We start from the raw sequence: 19,074 nt of genomic DNA, 5'->3' as shown, positions 1-19,074 counted from the left end.
TACAGGCAGTGTCAAATACTTGATTCTGATTGGTCAAAAACTCATAACAATTATTCATTCTCAACAGCAAAAGTGAAGTGCAGTACTACCTGGTCACACGCTTCATGTCAAATCAACCTGCGGCAACGAGTCTGGTACATTTAATCTATGCCTGCTGTCGCTGAGGCAATATATATTCGGTGGCAGCAGAGCTGGTGATTGCATCTCTAAGTTGCAGATCACTATAAAGTAACTCAAATCATTAGGAGTATTGATAACTGCATAAGTGCGTAATCAAGGTGTCAGGGTGTCAACTGTAAAGTTCTAAATGTTCAGTTTAATGTGAACTATACCAAATAAGCAGGCTACTACTTTAACTTGACCATTATTTAAATGCTTAGTTGAATGTGAATTGATCTCATGAGGAAGTTTAAAAGACTCTTTTGTGATGCATGCCCTGCCAACCGTAGTATCTGAAGGACTATATATATTTTTTTAATTTTATTTTTTGGCATTTTCGCCTTTATTGATAGGACAGCTGAAGAGAGACAGGTAATGTCACAAATCACTATTGTATGTCAAATTGTTTATTTATTAGTTAGTTGTTAGCAGATACCTTTCCCCTCTAGAACGCTACGCTCCCAGCACGCCGGCCTGCTTGTCGTACCTTAAGTCTCTAAAAGTAGTATGGGAGGTAGAACCTTCAGTTATCAGGCCCCTCTCCTTTGGAATCAACTACCAGTCAGGGTCCGGGAGGCGGACAACCTCTCTACTTTTAAGATTAGGCTTAAAACTTTCCTTTTTGACAAAGCTTATAGTTAGAGCTGGCTCAGGCTTTGACCAGTTATGCTGCTATAGGCTTAGACTGCCAGGGGAACTGGCGTATTGACACACTGAAATCCTATCTCACAGCCCTCCCCCCCATCACTTACTTTAACCCTCCCTGTCCCATTGAAAGTTTCTAACCATAGACCTCTGAAGTCCCTGAGCTCCATTGTGTCATAGGTTCCTCTGAGCTGCCTGCTGCTGTTGACGTTCCAGACTCCAGCTGATACGGACGTACTGGACTTCAACGGCTACATCTACTACTACTACTATCCGTCTCATTACTATCATCGCTCTTCCTCTCTTATTCTCCTCTATCCCTCTTTCCAACCCCAACTCGGTCAAGGCAGATGGCTGTCTAACATGAGTCTGGTTCTGCTCGAGGTTTCTGCCTGGTAAAAGTTTTTCCTCACCGCTGTAACTAGCTAAATACTGCGAGGTGCAATGCTCATGGCGGATTAAGATGAGATAAGATCGAGTCCTGTCAGTAAGAGGGGACTGGATCTTATCCTGTCTAGGTTTTTGGACTTTGTTAATAACTTAACATAGAGTACGGTCTAGCCCCACTATGGTTGTAAAAGCGCCTTGAGATAACCTTTGTTGTGATTTGGGGCTATACAAATAAAGGCTGGTTGATTGATAAATAAGAAGAATAAGGGTTAGAAATACATACAAAACAATAACAATAGATAGGCTTCACATAGCCTGCACAGGGAATCAAACACAAAGGTTGCAAGTGTATGCAATAGGTAACATCTGTGTGTGCTGGCTTGAGAGTGCAGAGGTGGACTGTAAGACTCAGGGGAGACAGATCGATGAAGATATAAGGCCATGCATGCAAAACAGAAGTGCCAAAATACTGCAAAGGATGATAGAAAGGTTTCCCCAGAATGCAACAGTCAGCATGTCTCTTTACAGTACCTTTGCTTTCATGGTATAATTGAGGGACGATCAATGTGTGACAGCAAATCGAAAAAATGTAATGTGCTTGTCAAAGTTTCCGAAATGCTTGAGCAGAGGATGACGATGACAATTGAATGCAAAATGATGTTCAAACCATACAAACAACTGTCTATATATAGGAGAAGTCAGTGAATTTGTGGCATAGTAATGCTAAGTCCTCATCAACGCAAAGAGAGCCATACCGTGCTTTGGTGGCAGGGAAAGGGGGGCAGTCTAAACCACCATGAGTGGGAGATTATGATAAGCTTCATCTCTTGCAAGATTTCAAATCTAGTAATAAGTAGCTGGGAGCAGTTATGGGAAGTATCTTTTAGGATGAGATAGATTTGTAAGAGCCAAGAAACTGCCCAGGAGAGGGCGCCCTGCACTCATTGGAGTACAGTAGAGCAGAGCACGGATGCACAAACACACATACAGTGCAGAATCTTAATCATATCCACCAGTATTATACACCAATCTTTTCATGACCATTACTCTCAAAGCCTCCTCTAATCTTATTCGCTCTTCATCACTTCCCAAATATTCCACTCCTCTTACTCAAACCATTCCTCTCTTTCCTCAAGCCTTACAAACACATTTTCAAACTCATGTCTCCCCTCTTGCAGATGCAGGCCTGACTCATCACTACTCACTAATGAGTACGCCCTCCAACGCTGGTGCTAATTTATGCTGTCATCTGTTTAGCATATGCAAATGCATCAGCACCAAATCATCACATGTGCAGAGAGAAGTAATGCTGATTTAAAAATTGACACAATGCAGTCTTTGCATCCACTGACACCACGTTGCCATGGAGACAGCTATGCCAAGGTAGACTTTACAAATTCAAAGAGCACTGCGAGCACTGAGGTTGTTAGCAACTGTGAGAGGGTGCAGTGTACAAGTTACTCAGCAAAAGCTCTGACATTTCAGATGGAGCTGGTGGCTGAATGATCTGTAAACTCTGGTGGAAGCACTTTGACCAAATCAGAGGTTCGATGATGCATCTTTGCAGAAGTGACATGCACTGTGTCTTTTTGACAGCATCATCTATCAGAATACATATATAAATATACACAGGCAGGAACAACCTTTTTTTAAAGCAAGGGTTTGGCAGCAAGTGCAGTCCAAGTGCAAGGGCAAACCTGTAGCCTACTACTCAATGTGACGTATGCACAGAATGAACTTGCTCTCCATCTCAGAACAATGTCTACTTTAACATCCTTGGAAAAGTTTTAGAGCTCCAAGTTTACATATTCATAAGGTTATTATAAGGTTATTTTAACAACCGTCCACTCTGTCAGAACACCTTGTTCCTTGACCAGTCAAGTGGTGCACCCTTGGGTCTTATATATTCATGCATTTATTTCCACACACCTCAAGTAAATACACAGCAGCCATCCTGTAAGGGAAGCTAAGTCTTGTCAAATAATCATCAAAAATTTGACATATTACTTGTAAATCTCTTCACACACAAGCCCCACCTAGGCAAGCCACTTACAGGGACAGAGTACGATGGATTGTATCAAAGTCTGTCCCAGGACTTATTTTAAACAACATTTGAAAAACTCATTTAAAAGGTTGTAAAGCATATCTGCTTAAGAACTGATGATATTGTCTATATGCCCCATCAAACATTAATTTCACGCTGATAGATAGATGTCTCATGGCTGCACGCTCCGACTCAACGTCCCGAGAACCAGCACCTAAATCCTAACGAGATTTCAAGTAGTTTCTTCTTCATCTTATCCCCAAGGTCGCTGCACCCTTGCTCTATTCATCTGCATTTGGGTCACACATGGGACACCCTCATCTAGCTTTCTAGTCATGCATGTGAGAAACAACATTCTTAGGCGGATATTGCACTCCACTGAATAAAGTGCAAGACAGAGGACAAGGAGTTCGCTGCAGAAAGGCCATAAGATAGCAAAATGGCCCCCAGAGTCTGACAAATGAGGAAGATGCTGTGCAGTAGCAACACACATCAGGGCAGCGTTAGTGAGGTTTTGTTAGTGGGATGGATGGTGTAGGAGCCCATGGGCATGCAGCCTCTTTGCAGTTGAGAGGTTAGAGAGTCGCCAGGAGTGAGCGCACAAAGAGGCAGAAGAAGTCATTACTGTGAGGGCTGCGGCCAGGTACCTGAGTATATCTCCCTGCTCTTCAATTTCATCAGCAACCTCTTCACACCTGCAACGATGTGAAGAAGCCTGTCATCACAAGTTTGCAAAAACTGCCCCCAACTTTTTCCCCTTCCTGTGACATGTAGGTGTAGAAAGTAAAGCCACAGAAGTGGTCTTTAATCCTTTCGAAGTGTGTTCATTTTGCAAGAGACAAATTCATGCAGTAGCAATAAGAGTTAGAACAAAATATGCAGTAAATAAGAGTGTGTATAGCCGGCAGAAGATGTATGAGCTCACAGATGTTAAGAGCAAACTCGAAAACAGGTAGACAGATAAATGTGACCCACCCACTGAGCACTCATTCCCCAGCATCAGCACCCATTCATTACTCCCACTGACTGGCTCTCTCCTTCTGTCTCTGCTTTGTGTGTGTCCGCTGTGTTTAGTGGAAGGGGGACATCTGTTTGCTCCTTACCTGTGTTCCTGTCAGGTAAGATACAGCAATGCTTCTGCAGTATGCCTGGCAACACCTTCCGAGAGAAGAGAAAAGGGGTTGGGGGAGAGAAAGAGAGGGAGAGGCATTAATATCACAGCATAAACAAAAGTGGAGCTGAGAGGAAAACGCACTGAGCCGTTGCTGTGACCCATGATTACAGAGTGGGAACAGACACTCATTACTAACACCATTTGCATCAAAAGGAGCAACTCCCATATTTACCCAGGACCAGCGTTATCTGAGCAGCAGAGCACTAAATGATGGTCCCAGTGTGGGTATGTGAAATGTTCATTTTTAACTGTGTGTCTCTGATTCAATCTCCAAACAGTGAAAGGTGGGTTAAATGATGCGTGAAGGAAATGATATGATGTGCTAATATTCCAATGGCACTCCAATCACCATATTCGGCAGCCATTTTCCTCTTACATGGGAGGTTAAACGCTGTTATAATGTTGTAATGTGGTTTTATTAAGTTTTCAAAATGTACACACAGTGACAATAATACGTCTCCTGATTTAATGAGAAACTCAAAGGGCAATTGGATGTAAACACATGAGGACTATCAGCATATTTTAATAACATATTTGGTATAATCTGTTATGTTGCCTCAGATTCAGCAAACAACCAATTCAACAATTCAAGCTAATTCGAGATAGCAGGATACGTATCTATCTTTATTGTTTTGTGAGGCAGCACAACAGTAGTATTAGCTTTTAGCTATTTAGCTGACAGTATAATTAACTAGTGGCTGTTTTCTGACCAGAGAAAACAGCTTATCAAATGTGTTAATGTGGCCTAATTTCTCTAGTGGAAGTTCACAAGTGACTATTTTCTTAGTCAATTACTCAGAGATTGGAATTCTGGCTAACTGTCTAGTCTATGGGTAAAGAAACACTCAGAAAAAAGTCAAAATTGAGCACAAGTTTTTAACACGGCTAAACATGGGATCCCAGAGTCTGCATGTGCAATTTCAAATTCATTAGCAGAGTGTGGCTAACATTAGCATAGCTAGCTCCACCAGCTTTTGGTCCTCCTTGAAAGTTAATGTCCACAGGGGCGGCAGTAGCTCAGTTCATAGGGACTTGGCTTGGGAATCGGAGGGTCGACAGCTCAAGTCCCAGAGTGGACAATGTTTGGCAAGTGAACCGGTGGCTAAAGAGGTGCTGGTCCATTTGCCTGGGCACTGCCGAGGTGCCCTTGAGCAAGGCACCAAACACCCAACTGCTCGGGTGGCGCTGGTTGATGGCAGCCTCCACACTCTGACATCTCTCCTAAGCATGTTCATAGCATGTTTGTGCATGATTGTATGTATAACAAACTATGGCTGTTTTCGAAACCGCCTACTATACTAGCAGTACGTTCTGATTTGGCCAAAATTCAGTATGTAGTAAGAAGTATGTGAACAAGAGCAAAATCTGCAGTATGCCAAAACTCTCTGGATGTCTACTGATTCAGGAAAATTTCACAGTATCTATCGGACGAGTCAGCCTCGGGTACTGTTTCCTACAATGCTCATCGCTCGTTCTGCTTTTTCTCTTTTCTTTTTTTGACTGGGGAGATCTCAGATTTTAGGTGCTGTGAAAATTATTAAATTCCATATAAACCACTTCCTAGGTTTTTAAATCATAAGTGGATGCTAAAGAAGCAGTTTTGCAATTAGCCTGGCCGTTGTTTATTTCTCAGTGACGTCTGGCCCAGCGTACTGCAACACAGATCGAACAGAATAGTCATACTACATACTAAATTCAAATGCAGTATGTACTACATTAGTAGGTAGTATGTAGCAGGCTGCTTCGAAAACAGCCCATATAGCATGCTTAAAAAAAGAGTGAAAATTAGAATTTCCCCCATGTGGATTAATAAAGTATGTGTACCTTACCTTTACCTTACTTCAGTTAAGTGGTTAAATACAAGTTTAACCAGACACAGTCTACATACAACCTAATTTCCATTTTCTAGATCAAAATAATGCCAAATTGCTCCGCTACAAGATGCTATCTGTAATCAGTGCTTGTTTACAACAGGGTAGTGGAGCTTTGTAGCATTATGGAAGCAGCCATTAACCAGAGCTAGAGTCCCAGCTAGTGGCTGCACCACAGCACAGACACAACATATTGCAGCTTTTCAGGCCAACAAAAATGAAAATATCATATCAATATCAACAACAACTAGAAATTCTGGTGCTGACGTGTAATCCTGTCAATTGAAAAGATGCAGTATGATATTGATTTATCAGATAACCTTTCCATCATGAGTGTGACTTAAGAGGTCGCTGGTGAAAAGAAAAAAAAAAAGGTTGTCATCAGTCTCTGGTCACATCAACATGCCAATTTTAAAAGCTTTCATTGCTCCATCAGCAGCTCCACTATGCCAGGAAGTTGTAACAGCAAATACAACAGCCCATTATTGCACTGTTCACAAGCATGAGGTGGCCGTACTGACCAATCATGCATGCTTACAATCTAGCCAGTGTAGAGTTCTTTTAAAATGTGATCAATCCAAAGTTGTATCTTGGCTGGTTCTGCTTCCATCTGAAATGAGCCAGCAACAGGTGAAGATGGAAACAATGTATCCTGTTTCAATTTCTTTCTAAGACTGAATGAAAGAAAAGCTTTGTTGTGACTTGAGATGCCATTATTGATGTTCAAAAATGTGAATAATTTCTACCAGGAAGAAGCCCAAAGAATCAAAATAAAGGAGATGTGTAGGCAGCTCAGGTGTTATCTATACTTCGTTGTCCTTGTGTCTGTCTGACAGCCTTATTGTTGCATTTAATGACTTCCATAATAAAGGTGGACCTCTTCTTTCTATCTGTTCTATTTTGCATCAGGGTATTAACATTCCTTTACTTTTGCACTTATCTCAGCCTCTCTCTCTCTCTCTGGGCTTCACTCTTCTCTGAGACTGAGCAAGACTGATCAGATAAGTGTCCCTTCTTTAATGAAATAGAGAAGCGTATATAAAGGTGGCTCTTGAAAAGACAGAGAAGACCAGAAATGAAAAATAGAAAAGATCTCTTATGGATTGTCTCTGAGGGACATTCAATGTGATATCAACTCACTACATCATTCATACAGGAGTAGAGCCTCAAGCACATAGGCTCTTATTATCCAGGCTCATTTTCTAATCTCCCTGCAGCATATAAAGAGGAAATCCTGCCATCATAAATATGCTTCATAAAGTGTGTTTTTCCTTCAATCATCTTTGTTCCTGCCAGCCTTCAAACTCTGTTTGAATAGAGGCGAATAAAAAACGCAACACTTAAGGTCAAGACTTTTTCATCTAAATGAAACACTTCAACCGTTCTGGTGGATTTTACAGATTATTCCATGGCCCTATGATGCAGCCTGAAATGCACCATCAGGTTGATGAGTATATCTATAATTGCACCAATCTGGTATCAACATTTCTTGTTCTCCGCCAAAAAACAAATTAGTTTGGGTAATCATCATGTGATGATAACAAACAACAGTGCAGAGTTAGATGTTGGCATTAGTGTTCCTCCAACATAAGATATTGCATTCATTTATCATACTGTTAAAGGGGTACTCTGAGGATTATTAAAACATCTCTACTATATTTGACTTCTTATACTCACTGAAATGAAATATTCATGCTGTACCTCCCATCTTTTTAATTTGCTTGTAACATTTGGCCTCAATGTAATCCAAGTTGGAGTTACAACACAGCAAACTTGTAAAAAACACTTATTAAAGCCTTCTTCCACTCCATGTGACATCAAGTTTCATTCACAACTTCACCAATTAGTAGAAGAAACACATTTCCCACCGTCCACCATTTGCACATTTATATATATTTGATAGTGTTTTCTCATTGTATCTTATATTGTCAACATTTAGTGGACACATTTGACTTTATAAGATTTAACATGCATTTCTTCAGTATGACTCCATTTTTTATTTTGAGTTACCTGGCTGTTTGGGAGTGGCACTTCCTGGTTTGAGCAAAAGGTGTGGCCAAGGGCTTCAGACCATTTATACTGGATGAAGCTCATTGGAAGTGACCAAGTGCTCCAATGTTATAGGGGTGATTTTGGTTTGTATTTAGTTGCACTTATTGTCCATTTTCGTAACCCTTTGTGTTTACTTTGGTTTGGTATGATATAAATACCCTTTTGTGTGTGTTAGTTGGGAGTAGATGAAGTCTTATGAACCCTGTGGAGCTGTCTTTCAGTTTGTGCTGAAAGGATCCAATGCTTTGTCGCATGTGACTCAGAAACACAGTGACATCTGGTGGCTCGTAAAACTCATGGCAGCCCTCTTACTTTTGTGTTGAGCACCACACTTTCAAATATTCATAGTCGTGGTCTAATATCTGAGAAAAAGTGCATGAAGGCTGTGTTTTATTAAATAAAGCTATCTGCATCACCTGCTTTTGTTAGAAGTAGCCTACTGTTTGCAGTATTTACGCTTGTGAAAGGATGTTGAAAAAAAAGAACCATACATTGTCACAAAGCTCTAATGTTTCATATTTTTGGGAGATGCAGAACATTACTGAATTGTTGTCTTTTAGCTAATGATTGATACTTATACCACAGTTTATTGCCACTATGCAAAGCAGTAAAGTGTATGTTAAAGACTTACATTATCTAAATTAGCTGAACATTATTATCTTGTTGTTTCCATAACATGCAATGCTTTATTTATTGGTTATTCTCCTCCCTTCTGTAACTGTTACCTTCATAATACAGGAACTCAGTTAGTAATCCAGTTACTTTTTGAGAGTGGAAACTTGTAATTGCAATTATTTCTATTTTTTGGTAACGTGCCAAACACTGATCACGTGACATTTCATTTTCAAAAGAAGCCAAGCCACGTGCCAAGTCAAAAATGCCCTAAAATATATCTTAAAAACAACAACAAAAAACAAGCTACTACCAATAGTGGTCAGACTATATAACCAATAATAATTGTAGATATGCTTAATTTTAATTGCTAATAACTTTTTAATAATTGTTACTTTATAGGCTCTTGTTTGCTTTATATATTTTTTTTGCACTGTCTACTTTGCTACTGTGACACTTGAATTTCCCCGTTGTGGGACGAGTAAAGGACTTTCTTATCTTATCTTATCTCATAGCATTGGAGCCATGCGGTTAACTCAAGTAATACAAGCTATGAAACTCAGTATCATACCCCAATCTCTACTGTCTGTGTGAGGTCTTGTTTGTTCGGTTTACACAATGTTTGTTTTGTCATGCCAAGTGCAGTCACATCCAGTTGACCTCTTTCACATATCTTGTTATGAATTCTTCATTTGTAAAGTTTCTATTGAATTTTGAGGCAAAATAAAACTCACTTTTTTAATCTAAATATTGTTTCCTGGTGCCTGACTGTTTGGTTTCTATTATCAGGGCTGAGTGTCCAGTCCTGCATGAAACCCTCAGTTTAAATTCCAGCAATTTTGCAGTATCAGTGGTTGGACAAGTCTTGACCACTTTCAAATTAGGTTTGGACCAAACTTTGGGCATTTCCCACCTAGAGGCCACATAAAAACCATAGACTGAATAATGAATGGACGTAGTATTCGTGAAGCGCCGTTTTGAAGCCAATCGTCAGTGGTAGCTATATTTGAAATGCTGAACTCAACCTAACTGCTGTCGAGGAAGTGTGAGGTAAAGAGGCCGGCTTTGAGCTTCCTGCAAACAGCTACAGTGTTCCCACCTGTCAATCAAGTCAGCTGTGCCTCTCATAATGGAAAACTTGTAAACTTAATATCTTCAAAACTGCCACATTATGAAAAATCCACCCCTGTATAGTCTGTGCTGATGGAACAATGAGCTATTCAGACTAAATTCATTGTTTTACCAGGCTGTAAACATGTTTATTTGCTGTAAAGATTGTTTCTTTTAAATTGGTGTGTATGTGGTTTCCGGTGCTTCCAGTCTCAAGCGGACACTTGAAGAACCGCAGATTTTAACACTTCCGCATTGGCTTCACTTCTCGGGGACAGAGGTTGCTTGATAAGAACAAATCTGTTTGAACCAATGGGCTTGGGTTCCTTTTCATGTCATACAGAGTACATCTTCTTAAATGAGGCACACCCAATGGTTTCTACATCACTGGAGATTTGAGCCATTGTTCAACTTGATGACACAGAATGGCTGAGTCTGTACACTGCTTGAGGCATATGTCACTTCCAGGCAAAACTAAATGTCATATCTGTATTTAGTGATTTTGAATTCTTCTCATGGGTTTAAGATAAGATAAGTCTTAATCCGTGTGACTACCCATTCCACAAAAGTGAGAGAGCTATGCTGAAGATATGAATGAACTCAACAAATAAATATGATTTATCAATGCGTTCACTTCATGTGATAATAATTTGATAGAGAAAAACACATCTCTGAGCCTCATCATAGCAACTGTATTCTGTATACGTCCCTTCTCTCTATGTATGCCTTCTTTTCCATGACATGTAACAAAATGCTGCTCAGTAAACAAGTGATGAAGCATGTTGTACAGCAGATAAAAATAGAGCTCTCTGCAGAGATGAGAGATACAGTGATTGGTTTGTAATGACTCCAACAGCTGCATGATGTACACTCATAATACATGCTGGCTAGCTGGCTGGCAGACACTTGTACTGTGGGAGTGTGGAAAAGGCACTGTCAGGGACATTCTTCGGTTTTTCACACACAGAGTTGTCACTTTCCTCTAGTTACGCTTTAAAAGGATTGGAGTCTGCAGTCTGGGTGTCTAATTTCACATGAGGAAATATACTAGGCATCCATTTGTTTGTCTTTTCAAGCTTATCTTGGGATGAGCACTAGAGTGAGGATTTGTGGCAGTATGTTTTTTTGAAAGAGGCAGATTTACAAGACAAACCAGGACAATCTCATGGGTAACTGGGACAACTGGAAATGCAAGACACAAGAATCAGCCTTGATATTTCCTGTATTTGTGCGGATTTCTTTCTTGCATTGTTTGTTGACTTGAAAAGCTGGATTAATTCAAACTAATTTAATAGCTAGCCTGTTTTGTTTTTTACAAATAGAAACCATACATGAAAGAAGTCGTCTTGATTGAACCAAAACATAATCAGTTAAAGTCAACCAGTCTTTTATCTGCAGATTCTTCAGCCTCACCAAAGCTGTCCCCCAACTGCAGTCTTGTTAATGGTTTCTCAAACGCCATTGTGTCAATTAGTTATTAAAGGCTCCATTTGGCAATATTGTTCCACTTTACTACTACAGTCTTCCAATAAGACTGGTTGCCATTTTATTGTAGCTTGAGGCTGCATGAAAAGGGATTCAGTGGAGACATAATTAAGCACCCCCGAATGAGATGTTCTCACTAACTCTCTAGGTTATAGACCTGTTAAAGCTCATGGCACATACCTAGTCTGGATATGCATGAGATAGAAGTGCAGTAAAGCATAGTATTCTGGTCATAAAGCAGATTGTAAAAAAGCAGTTGCCCTTGTAATGGATATAAAAGTGATCACTGGGTTAAAAATATTTAAAATAATATATAAAATGTATAAAAATCTTTGATATAGAATAACAGTATGTGTTAAAAGCATAAATACATCTTTAAAAAAAGCTAAATGTTAAAATTTTAATTAATTCAACTATGAAAATGAAAGTTTATATGGGTAAACATTTGGTTTGGTCGAACTTTGTTTATAATTGGACACTTCCGGTTTTAGCCAGGAGGAGGAGCATGTTGCTTGCGGCGACTCGTTACACTCAAGTGGCAACCTCCGGCCGCGAGAACTGCAGTCAATGCAGAAGTGTTAAAAACTGCAGTTCTTCGAGTGTCTATTTGATGCTGGCTCTGGAAGTACCGGAAACTATATAAACACTAACTCAAAAAGACAGTCTTTACAGCAGAACTAAACATGTTTACAGCCTGGTACAAAAAAAAAAGGTTTGGGGTCTGAGTCGCTAATTTCTCTATTAGCACACATTGGGGGTGATTTTTTTTCATAAACCGGCAATTACAAAGGCACAGCTGACTTTATTGACAGGATGGAACACTAGCTTTTGGCTAGGAGGCTCAAAGCCCTCCTATTTACCTCACACTAGCTCGTTGGGTTCAGCATTTCCAATATGGCTCCCGCCAACGATTGGCTTTAAAACTGCGCTTCAAAAAGAGATGGGTGACATCACGGACAATGCGTCAATTATTTATACAGTCCATGGTTACATTGTGGAAAGAAAGCCAGAAACAACGTGTTTTTTCCCTTCCTAGTTCTCCCCTTACAGGTAAGAATAGTGCACAAAAATATATAAAACTCTACACGTGTTATCTTAATTAAAATGTATTGTAGTTAAATAGTTCAGATGAGCAAGCTTATTCAATGTTTGTAGTATAGAAGTGCCTGCAGATGCTAATGGTTTTACCAGAGTAGTTACTAGCTTAAATCGTACAGTCAGAGTGTGGTGTGAGAGACATACAGCACTGCCTGCGGGAGAGTTTGTCAGTGTTTATTTTGTATTGTTCAGCAAGCGAGTACTGGTGTCATGTATTTCAGCAGAGGTAAAAAGCTGTATGTTCGGATGTATGTTTATTTTTCCATTGATTCATTACACTGTGGAATGAAAGCCAGCAATAAAGTGTGTTTCTTTCCTTCCCATTTCTCCCCTTACAGCATGCTGTGCAGGGGTGTAACACCCTTGTTAACATAATTTATCTAATAGTCCAGATTTTTAAGTCATAAATTATGATAGATTTTAGGATAAGTATAACATTAGCGATCAACATCATTTCAGCATACTGGCAAAGTTGATGTTCATTACAGGGTGGTGAAGTGTATGCACTATCATCAACCTTAGCTGCTAAAAGGCTAATGTAGTGAGTGTCACTTGTAAATTCATATCTGCAACATTTTTGGTCATTTTTTAAGATTTACTTGTTCTAAAAGTTTCTTTGTGTGCTTTAGACCAACAGAGCAGTTCTACCTGACTTTCTATTTTTTTTTTTTTTTTTTTTTACAGAGACTGATTTACTTTACAGTCTAAGAGCACCAAAGAGAGACGATTGAAGTAGAAGCGGCAAAATAGAAGTAACAACCAAATGCATATGCATTAACTGAGATAGACAATGAAATGGGCCGACTCAGGTGAGTCACACACCATTTGAGGCCACAAAGAAACTTTTTTCTCTGATATCAGCTCTCTAAAAATGACCCCAGATATAAAGTAGTGATTACCTTTCCTCCCTGAAAGTCCATTTGTCTGGGAGATTGTTTTTATCTACTGTTTGATGGAGTCTGCGTCAGGAGACTGGAGAGTGAGGATCAGAAATAGCCTCTGTGATTTAGCTTGTGCACAAACTTGATGCTCCTTTAAGTAAAGTTTGTTTCTCTTGTTTTTAAACTTCCAAATTTTGTCCCAGCTCTTGGCAGAGTGAAGATGCACGCGAACCCTGTTAACCAAGATGAACTCCACTTTCGTAAATGCCTCCATACAAGTCAGGCTTGGAGCAACACAGGCTTGTTTCACCAGAGTACAGAGCAGTCAACAGGAACCACTCTTGCCCAAGTGATGTGTCAGGATTCTCACAAAGCAACTACCTAAAAGCGCAAACTGACTCACAACCTGTCTCCTCACAGTACTACTGCTGGGTACAGGCAATTATCACAGGTGGCAGTGTATAATAGGGCATCTTGGTGCCTGCTCCTGAGCTCTGGAGTGTAATTCTTCAGGAGCTAATGGTCATCTCAGAGGACAGAAGGGAAGTGGAGTGACTCCAGTAGATTTTAAATGTCTTCCTGTTCGCCTGAAGCGCGGTCTGCTCCCCTCTAACCCCAGCAAAGCAGCACATGCAGTGGTGTGCAGATTGAGAGGATAAGGGCTGCACTGTGACATCTCACCCCTGCTAATGCTAAAAGAGATATGACACACAGAAATGGACATAAACATTGAACAGTATGACGCAATACAAAAGGAAAATACCACAAAAGTTACCATTAATGTCAACTGACACTTCTGTGACAGTGTTAGTCACAGAGTAACACAAAGGACTTCTACATGCATGCCCAGCTACGGTCAGTGAAAAAGACAGACAGCCTTCTCACTACAAAATCATTCTGTATTCTAACTACCTCTTTTTCACCTCTTACTTTGTTATGAAACTTTAGCATGTTCCATCTACAGACACACATGTTTGTTGTGAATTTATCAACCCTTAATCTGCAATCCAAAATGTCAAGTAATCTGAGGGACAAGCTTGTAAAGAGAGACATGTGCGTGGAATCAACAAATTGTCTCATTTCTCTTCCCCGTGATGATTATCTGTGTTCTGTCAGTATGAATTTCAATGACATGATTAAATCAGAGCGATTGTTACACCCTGACCCAGATGGAAAAATCCAAATAAGGGGAACAGCCAAGTTCACAATTCTTCAAATGTCCCTGCACTTAGAAATCTCCCCGACAGGAGACATACTGTTTTGTCATGTAGGCAATACAAAGAGGGAACTAAGAATGTGAATCTTGCAAAACACAAAGAATCACAAATAAGAATATAAGGTCTCCTGTTTCTGATGAAGTTAATATACTGACATTCAAGGGGATTGAGTGCTTAGGTCACTAAGCACTTTCAACAACAAGAAAATCCTTCAGAGCTTTCATGATCTGGTTTATGAGGTAGGTTATGATAAGGTCATGATCTGTATCATGTGTATGGTTGACATAAAAATGACTCCTTCAGCGACAATTTTTTTTTCATCTCATGCTTTTTATTTTTTTGATGATCAGATTTAGCATTTTAATGTATTTCTAAGCCAATTCTGATCAATCATTTGATCACTGACAAATGGGCCTGTGGAAACCCTAACGAGAGTCTTTGGCTGAAATGCGGCCCTTTCCTTCAGCTGTATTTTTTTTTTACAATAGTTAAATGGTTCAAGGTTACTTTATTTAGATTTAGTTTGCAGTGAGTAAGCCTCCTTTTTACATCAACCAACAAACAGCACAGGGAAAGACATGACAAACAAAGTGACAAAGTGCTCAGTAATACAAGTTAACCCTCAATTATGACACAAAATGAGCAGTCAATAAGACCAAAGTCAATAAAAACAAGATAGAAATAAAATCAACCAATGGTCCATAAAAACAAGATAGAAATAAAAACAAGTTAAAAAGTGCCATCAGAAATATGCATAAATAGTCTGTACATAGTGAAGGACTTGTTTGTACAGCATCATACTATTCATTGTGACAGCTAATGTTTTTATGCCTATATTAACAAGTTCTGCTTCACAAAACTCCAACCATTACTGACACAGTAATATAAAAATTTAGTATGTCAGCTCAGAGGAAATGTCAATATAAGAGATACCACTTTACTAAAACAAAGTTGTAGTCTCAGTGTTGTGGCCCAAGTGGTTTCTAAAGAGTTGTAAGTATGAAGATTACGATCACCATATTGAAAATGCTGACTCAAGCTAGCTTATAGCTAAGCTAGAAGTTTAGCCTAGCATTGCCAGAGCCATAAGCCTATGTCAGAAGCTTGTGTTGCTCTGATTGGTTGCTCAATCGTTTCCAGAGGCATTTTTGCGCAAACGGCCATTGCTAATGCCCCCTGGAAAAAGGGAATGAATTTACCAAGGTCTCATGACGCCAGGCTACTACACACCGGCAAAGAGGTGGAGATGTGGCCACAGCTAAAATGCGCCAACCTGTCAGTCAAATCAACCACGCCCCTAAATGTGCCTAATGAGGCTACACATAACTCTTAGCCTTGATATAACCAATACAGATGTGTAATAAAAAAAATCACTCCCCATACAGATGTTATGAATAAAGAAATGGGAGTGAGTAAAAAGACCACTCTTTTTCGTGAACCAGTCTGTAATGGCCAATTTCCACCAGAATCCTGTCTGGTCCGTCTCCGATCTGTTACGGCAACGGATCTGATAGGTTTATATTCCAGTCAATGTGTTATCACCCTCTTGATCGGCTCCATTGCGTTCCAGCTGCATCTCTGATCTGGCAGGTCGGAGCCCTCCGGATCAGATATGCAAAACTTCTATTTTTGCTGGACGTTGGTGCACGATGCATGAATCTCAAAAAAGAAGATCTAGACAGGAAGGTAGGTACCAAAACAAAATTAAGACATCAAGTTAATTTTCAGAATAAAACAATCTGTGTGATCGCAAGGATCGTTTTTCACTTAACTACAACAACAAAACACCATAATGAGCAGAGCCAGGCCTGGAGTCAACAGGTTTGTAGGGGTCAATAAAGACAACATGGATGAGGAGAGGAGTCAGATAATCGGTGATTCAGTAATTACCGCGGGAAATCCTCATATGACTCCAGCTGTCCGGCAGTCATGCTCTGTGCTCCGTTCTGAAAACCAAGCTGCTGGGTGTTGATGTATGAGAGAGAGCACGGAGCTGTATAGCAGCAGATTTGAGACGGAACGGACAAGGATCTGGTGGAAGTCAGATGTAAACATGCTTTATTCTGCTGTAAAAATGGGCATTTTAAATTCTTGGATCCTTCTTGGCTTTTGCACTTGAGGAACTGCAGTAGAGCGCCACGTGCCACACAACTTTATTTTGCAGAACTTTTTGCACGTCCACACTGGCTTTCTTTCTCAACACTATAGCCTGCTGCTTGTTTTACCATGTCCCTGCTACATTGCCTGGGAACTTGTATATACCCTCATTTTCAAATAGATTAAGACTTGTGTGAGACACAGGGATGAAGCACACTTTAACTGCTGTCTTTGGTTAGCTTATTTAGAACAAGCACCACCAGAGACACGAGTAGGCATAGATGAAAGGGAAAATGAGGCGCCAAGATCCCATCCAGATGCTCATGCAAGGAGGCAAGTGGTGCATCCTGAAAATGCAGGGGGGTGTTTGCAGGGTCAGATGGAGGTCAGAGCAAATAAAAAAGAAACAATAATTGGGCAATGTGAGAACATCTGGAGGAATGGGGCCATACAAATATTACAAAAGTAAGAGGTGTTTCAGGTACAAGGTATATGGTTACCTCTCTATTATTAAAACCCACCTACAGTATGTGAGCTGTGTTATCTTTAACAGCTGTACCACATTAGCACTATTAAAGCACTAAGTAAGTTTCTGGAGCTTAATCAAATCTGTTAGACCTGTCCTAATCAAAAATTCTGCTGCCCTAACGTCCTTCACTAAAGAGGGCTTTTTTATTAAGCTGATATATTCAAGTTCAGTGCACAGTTTAAAGGGTCTGGTAAAGACTTGGTTGTAAAAGTGCTGGGCCTTATGCCAAAGGCAGTGGTATTAGAAATGATACTCTACAAGGAAGACCTCAAGCATACTTTGATTTGAACGGGGTCTTACACTTGAGTTAGTATCAAATTTCACATTTGAAAATAATATAATTCATTTTTAGATAATGAGGTGTTTAAGCTTTGTCTCCAATCTGAAAGTTTCAAAGGCATACAGCTGACAATGGACACAGGCCGTCATTACTGTGGTAACTTTGAAAGGACAACTGCTGCTCGCATGAACATTTAGTAGTCATCATAATGATGAGGGTTACAAATACAAGCTTGCTTCTGGGCCCTGTAATGAGCCACATCTGACTCAGGGAATGCAACTGCACCCCACTGCCTTGAAATAGCTGCCCACCAAAGCACAAAGGTGATTAACTGAGCAGTGTTGGAGCACAGGTATACACTAACACACATTTTCCCCACAATGACTCACATACTGTATATACATTACACACACTTGGCTCTCATGCATTATTAGATTGATAAAACTGGGTCCCATCCATCCCTTCCATTCCCCCTGCATCTCTCGACTGAAGCCAAACTATTACAGATGCACGGAAGCATTACTCATAGAATGAATGGAGGCATAAAAAAAGAGAGGGAATGGAAAAATGGAGGGAGAGAGAGGTAGAGAAGGTGAATGGATGCATAAGGTGCACAAATAGATAAGATAAAGTGAGATGGAGTATTTCAGGGAGAGAGAGAGGGACGTGGAATGAACACAAACATTTTTCACAGTGAGCAGATGAATAAGAAAAGAGGCTGCTGAATGTTTCAACACTTACTTTTACTCCCACTGGACTACATTCACCCCTTCCCTGTGTAGGCCAAAATGACATCACCACACGCACAAATGCAGCGTTTCTATGCATCTTCAAGCAGATTATGAGAGCGTTATCATGTCAGTGCCAAGTAGGCAAAGACCACACATGCTTCCCATTGACAACTCTGAGTCAGTCGGTGCATGTGGACTTGTGTGTGTTTGTGAGTGCTTGCGAGTGAAAGCAATTTTAAAGCAGCATTGGAAACATCCTGAGAAACGCTACCTACAGTTTCAAAAGTGCTCCGAGGTGGGAAATAGCGCCACACTCCAATATTTTATTTTATTTTTGTGTCCTTTCTTCTTTGTACGCTAGCGATTGTTTTTAATTTGGCTCTCATCTTTTAAATAAATTGCCTGGAAGGTTGAGTAGTGATTTCTCTTTCATATGAATCATCACACTTTCTATGGTAGACTGATGAGTCTTCTGGTGTAAAGAGGTGTGTGGATGAGAAAAAAAGGTGAGGCCCCCCTGCTGAGGCTGGTAAGTGACAAGTAATTTATTTTTCAGTCACATAAGGACTCACAGAGGTGACATGTATTTCTCACCTGCCATCTGGCACCTGTCCACCCACACCCACAAGTATACACTAGCAACATTGCTCATATTTGCACAGGCCCATCCAACCAATTAAAACACACAATTCCACACAT

The 19,074-nt window shown here is 40.1% G+C and overlaps 1 protein-coding gene across 1 annotated transcript in view; it reads right to left on the bottom strand.

The window, feature by feature from the left end:
- The window catches only part of dlgap2a (discs, large (Drosophila) homolog-associated protein 2a), a 421,050-nt gene that overhangs the window by 219,567 nt on the left and 182,409 nt on the right, over window positions 1–19,074 (bottom strand). The window contains 2 exon segments of the mRNA XM_034674608.1: window positions 3,886–3,933; window positions 4,342–4,396. Of these exon segments, the coding sequence (XP_034530499.1) occupies window positions 3,886–3,933; window positions 4,342–4,396 (103 nt within the window).

Source organism: Notolabrus celidotus, chromosome 22 (genome assembly GCF_009762535.1).
Source record: "Notolabrus celidotus isolate fNotCel1 chromosome 22, fNotCel1.pri, whole genome shotgun sequence".
Classification (NCBI taxonomy): domain Eukaryota; kingdom Metazoa; phylum Chordata; class Actinopteri; order Labriformes; family Labridae; genus Notolabrus; species Notolabrus celidotus.
This window is presented reverse-complemented; position numbering and strand designations above follow the sequence as displayed.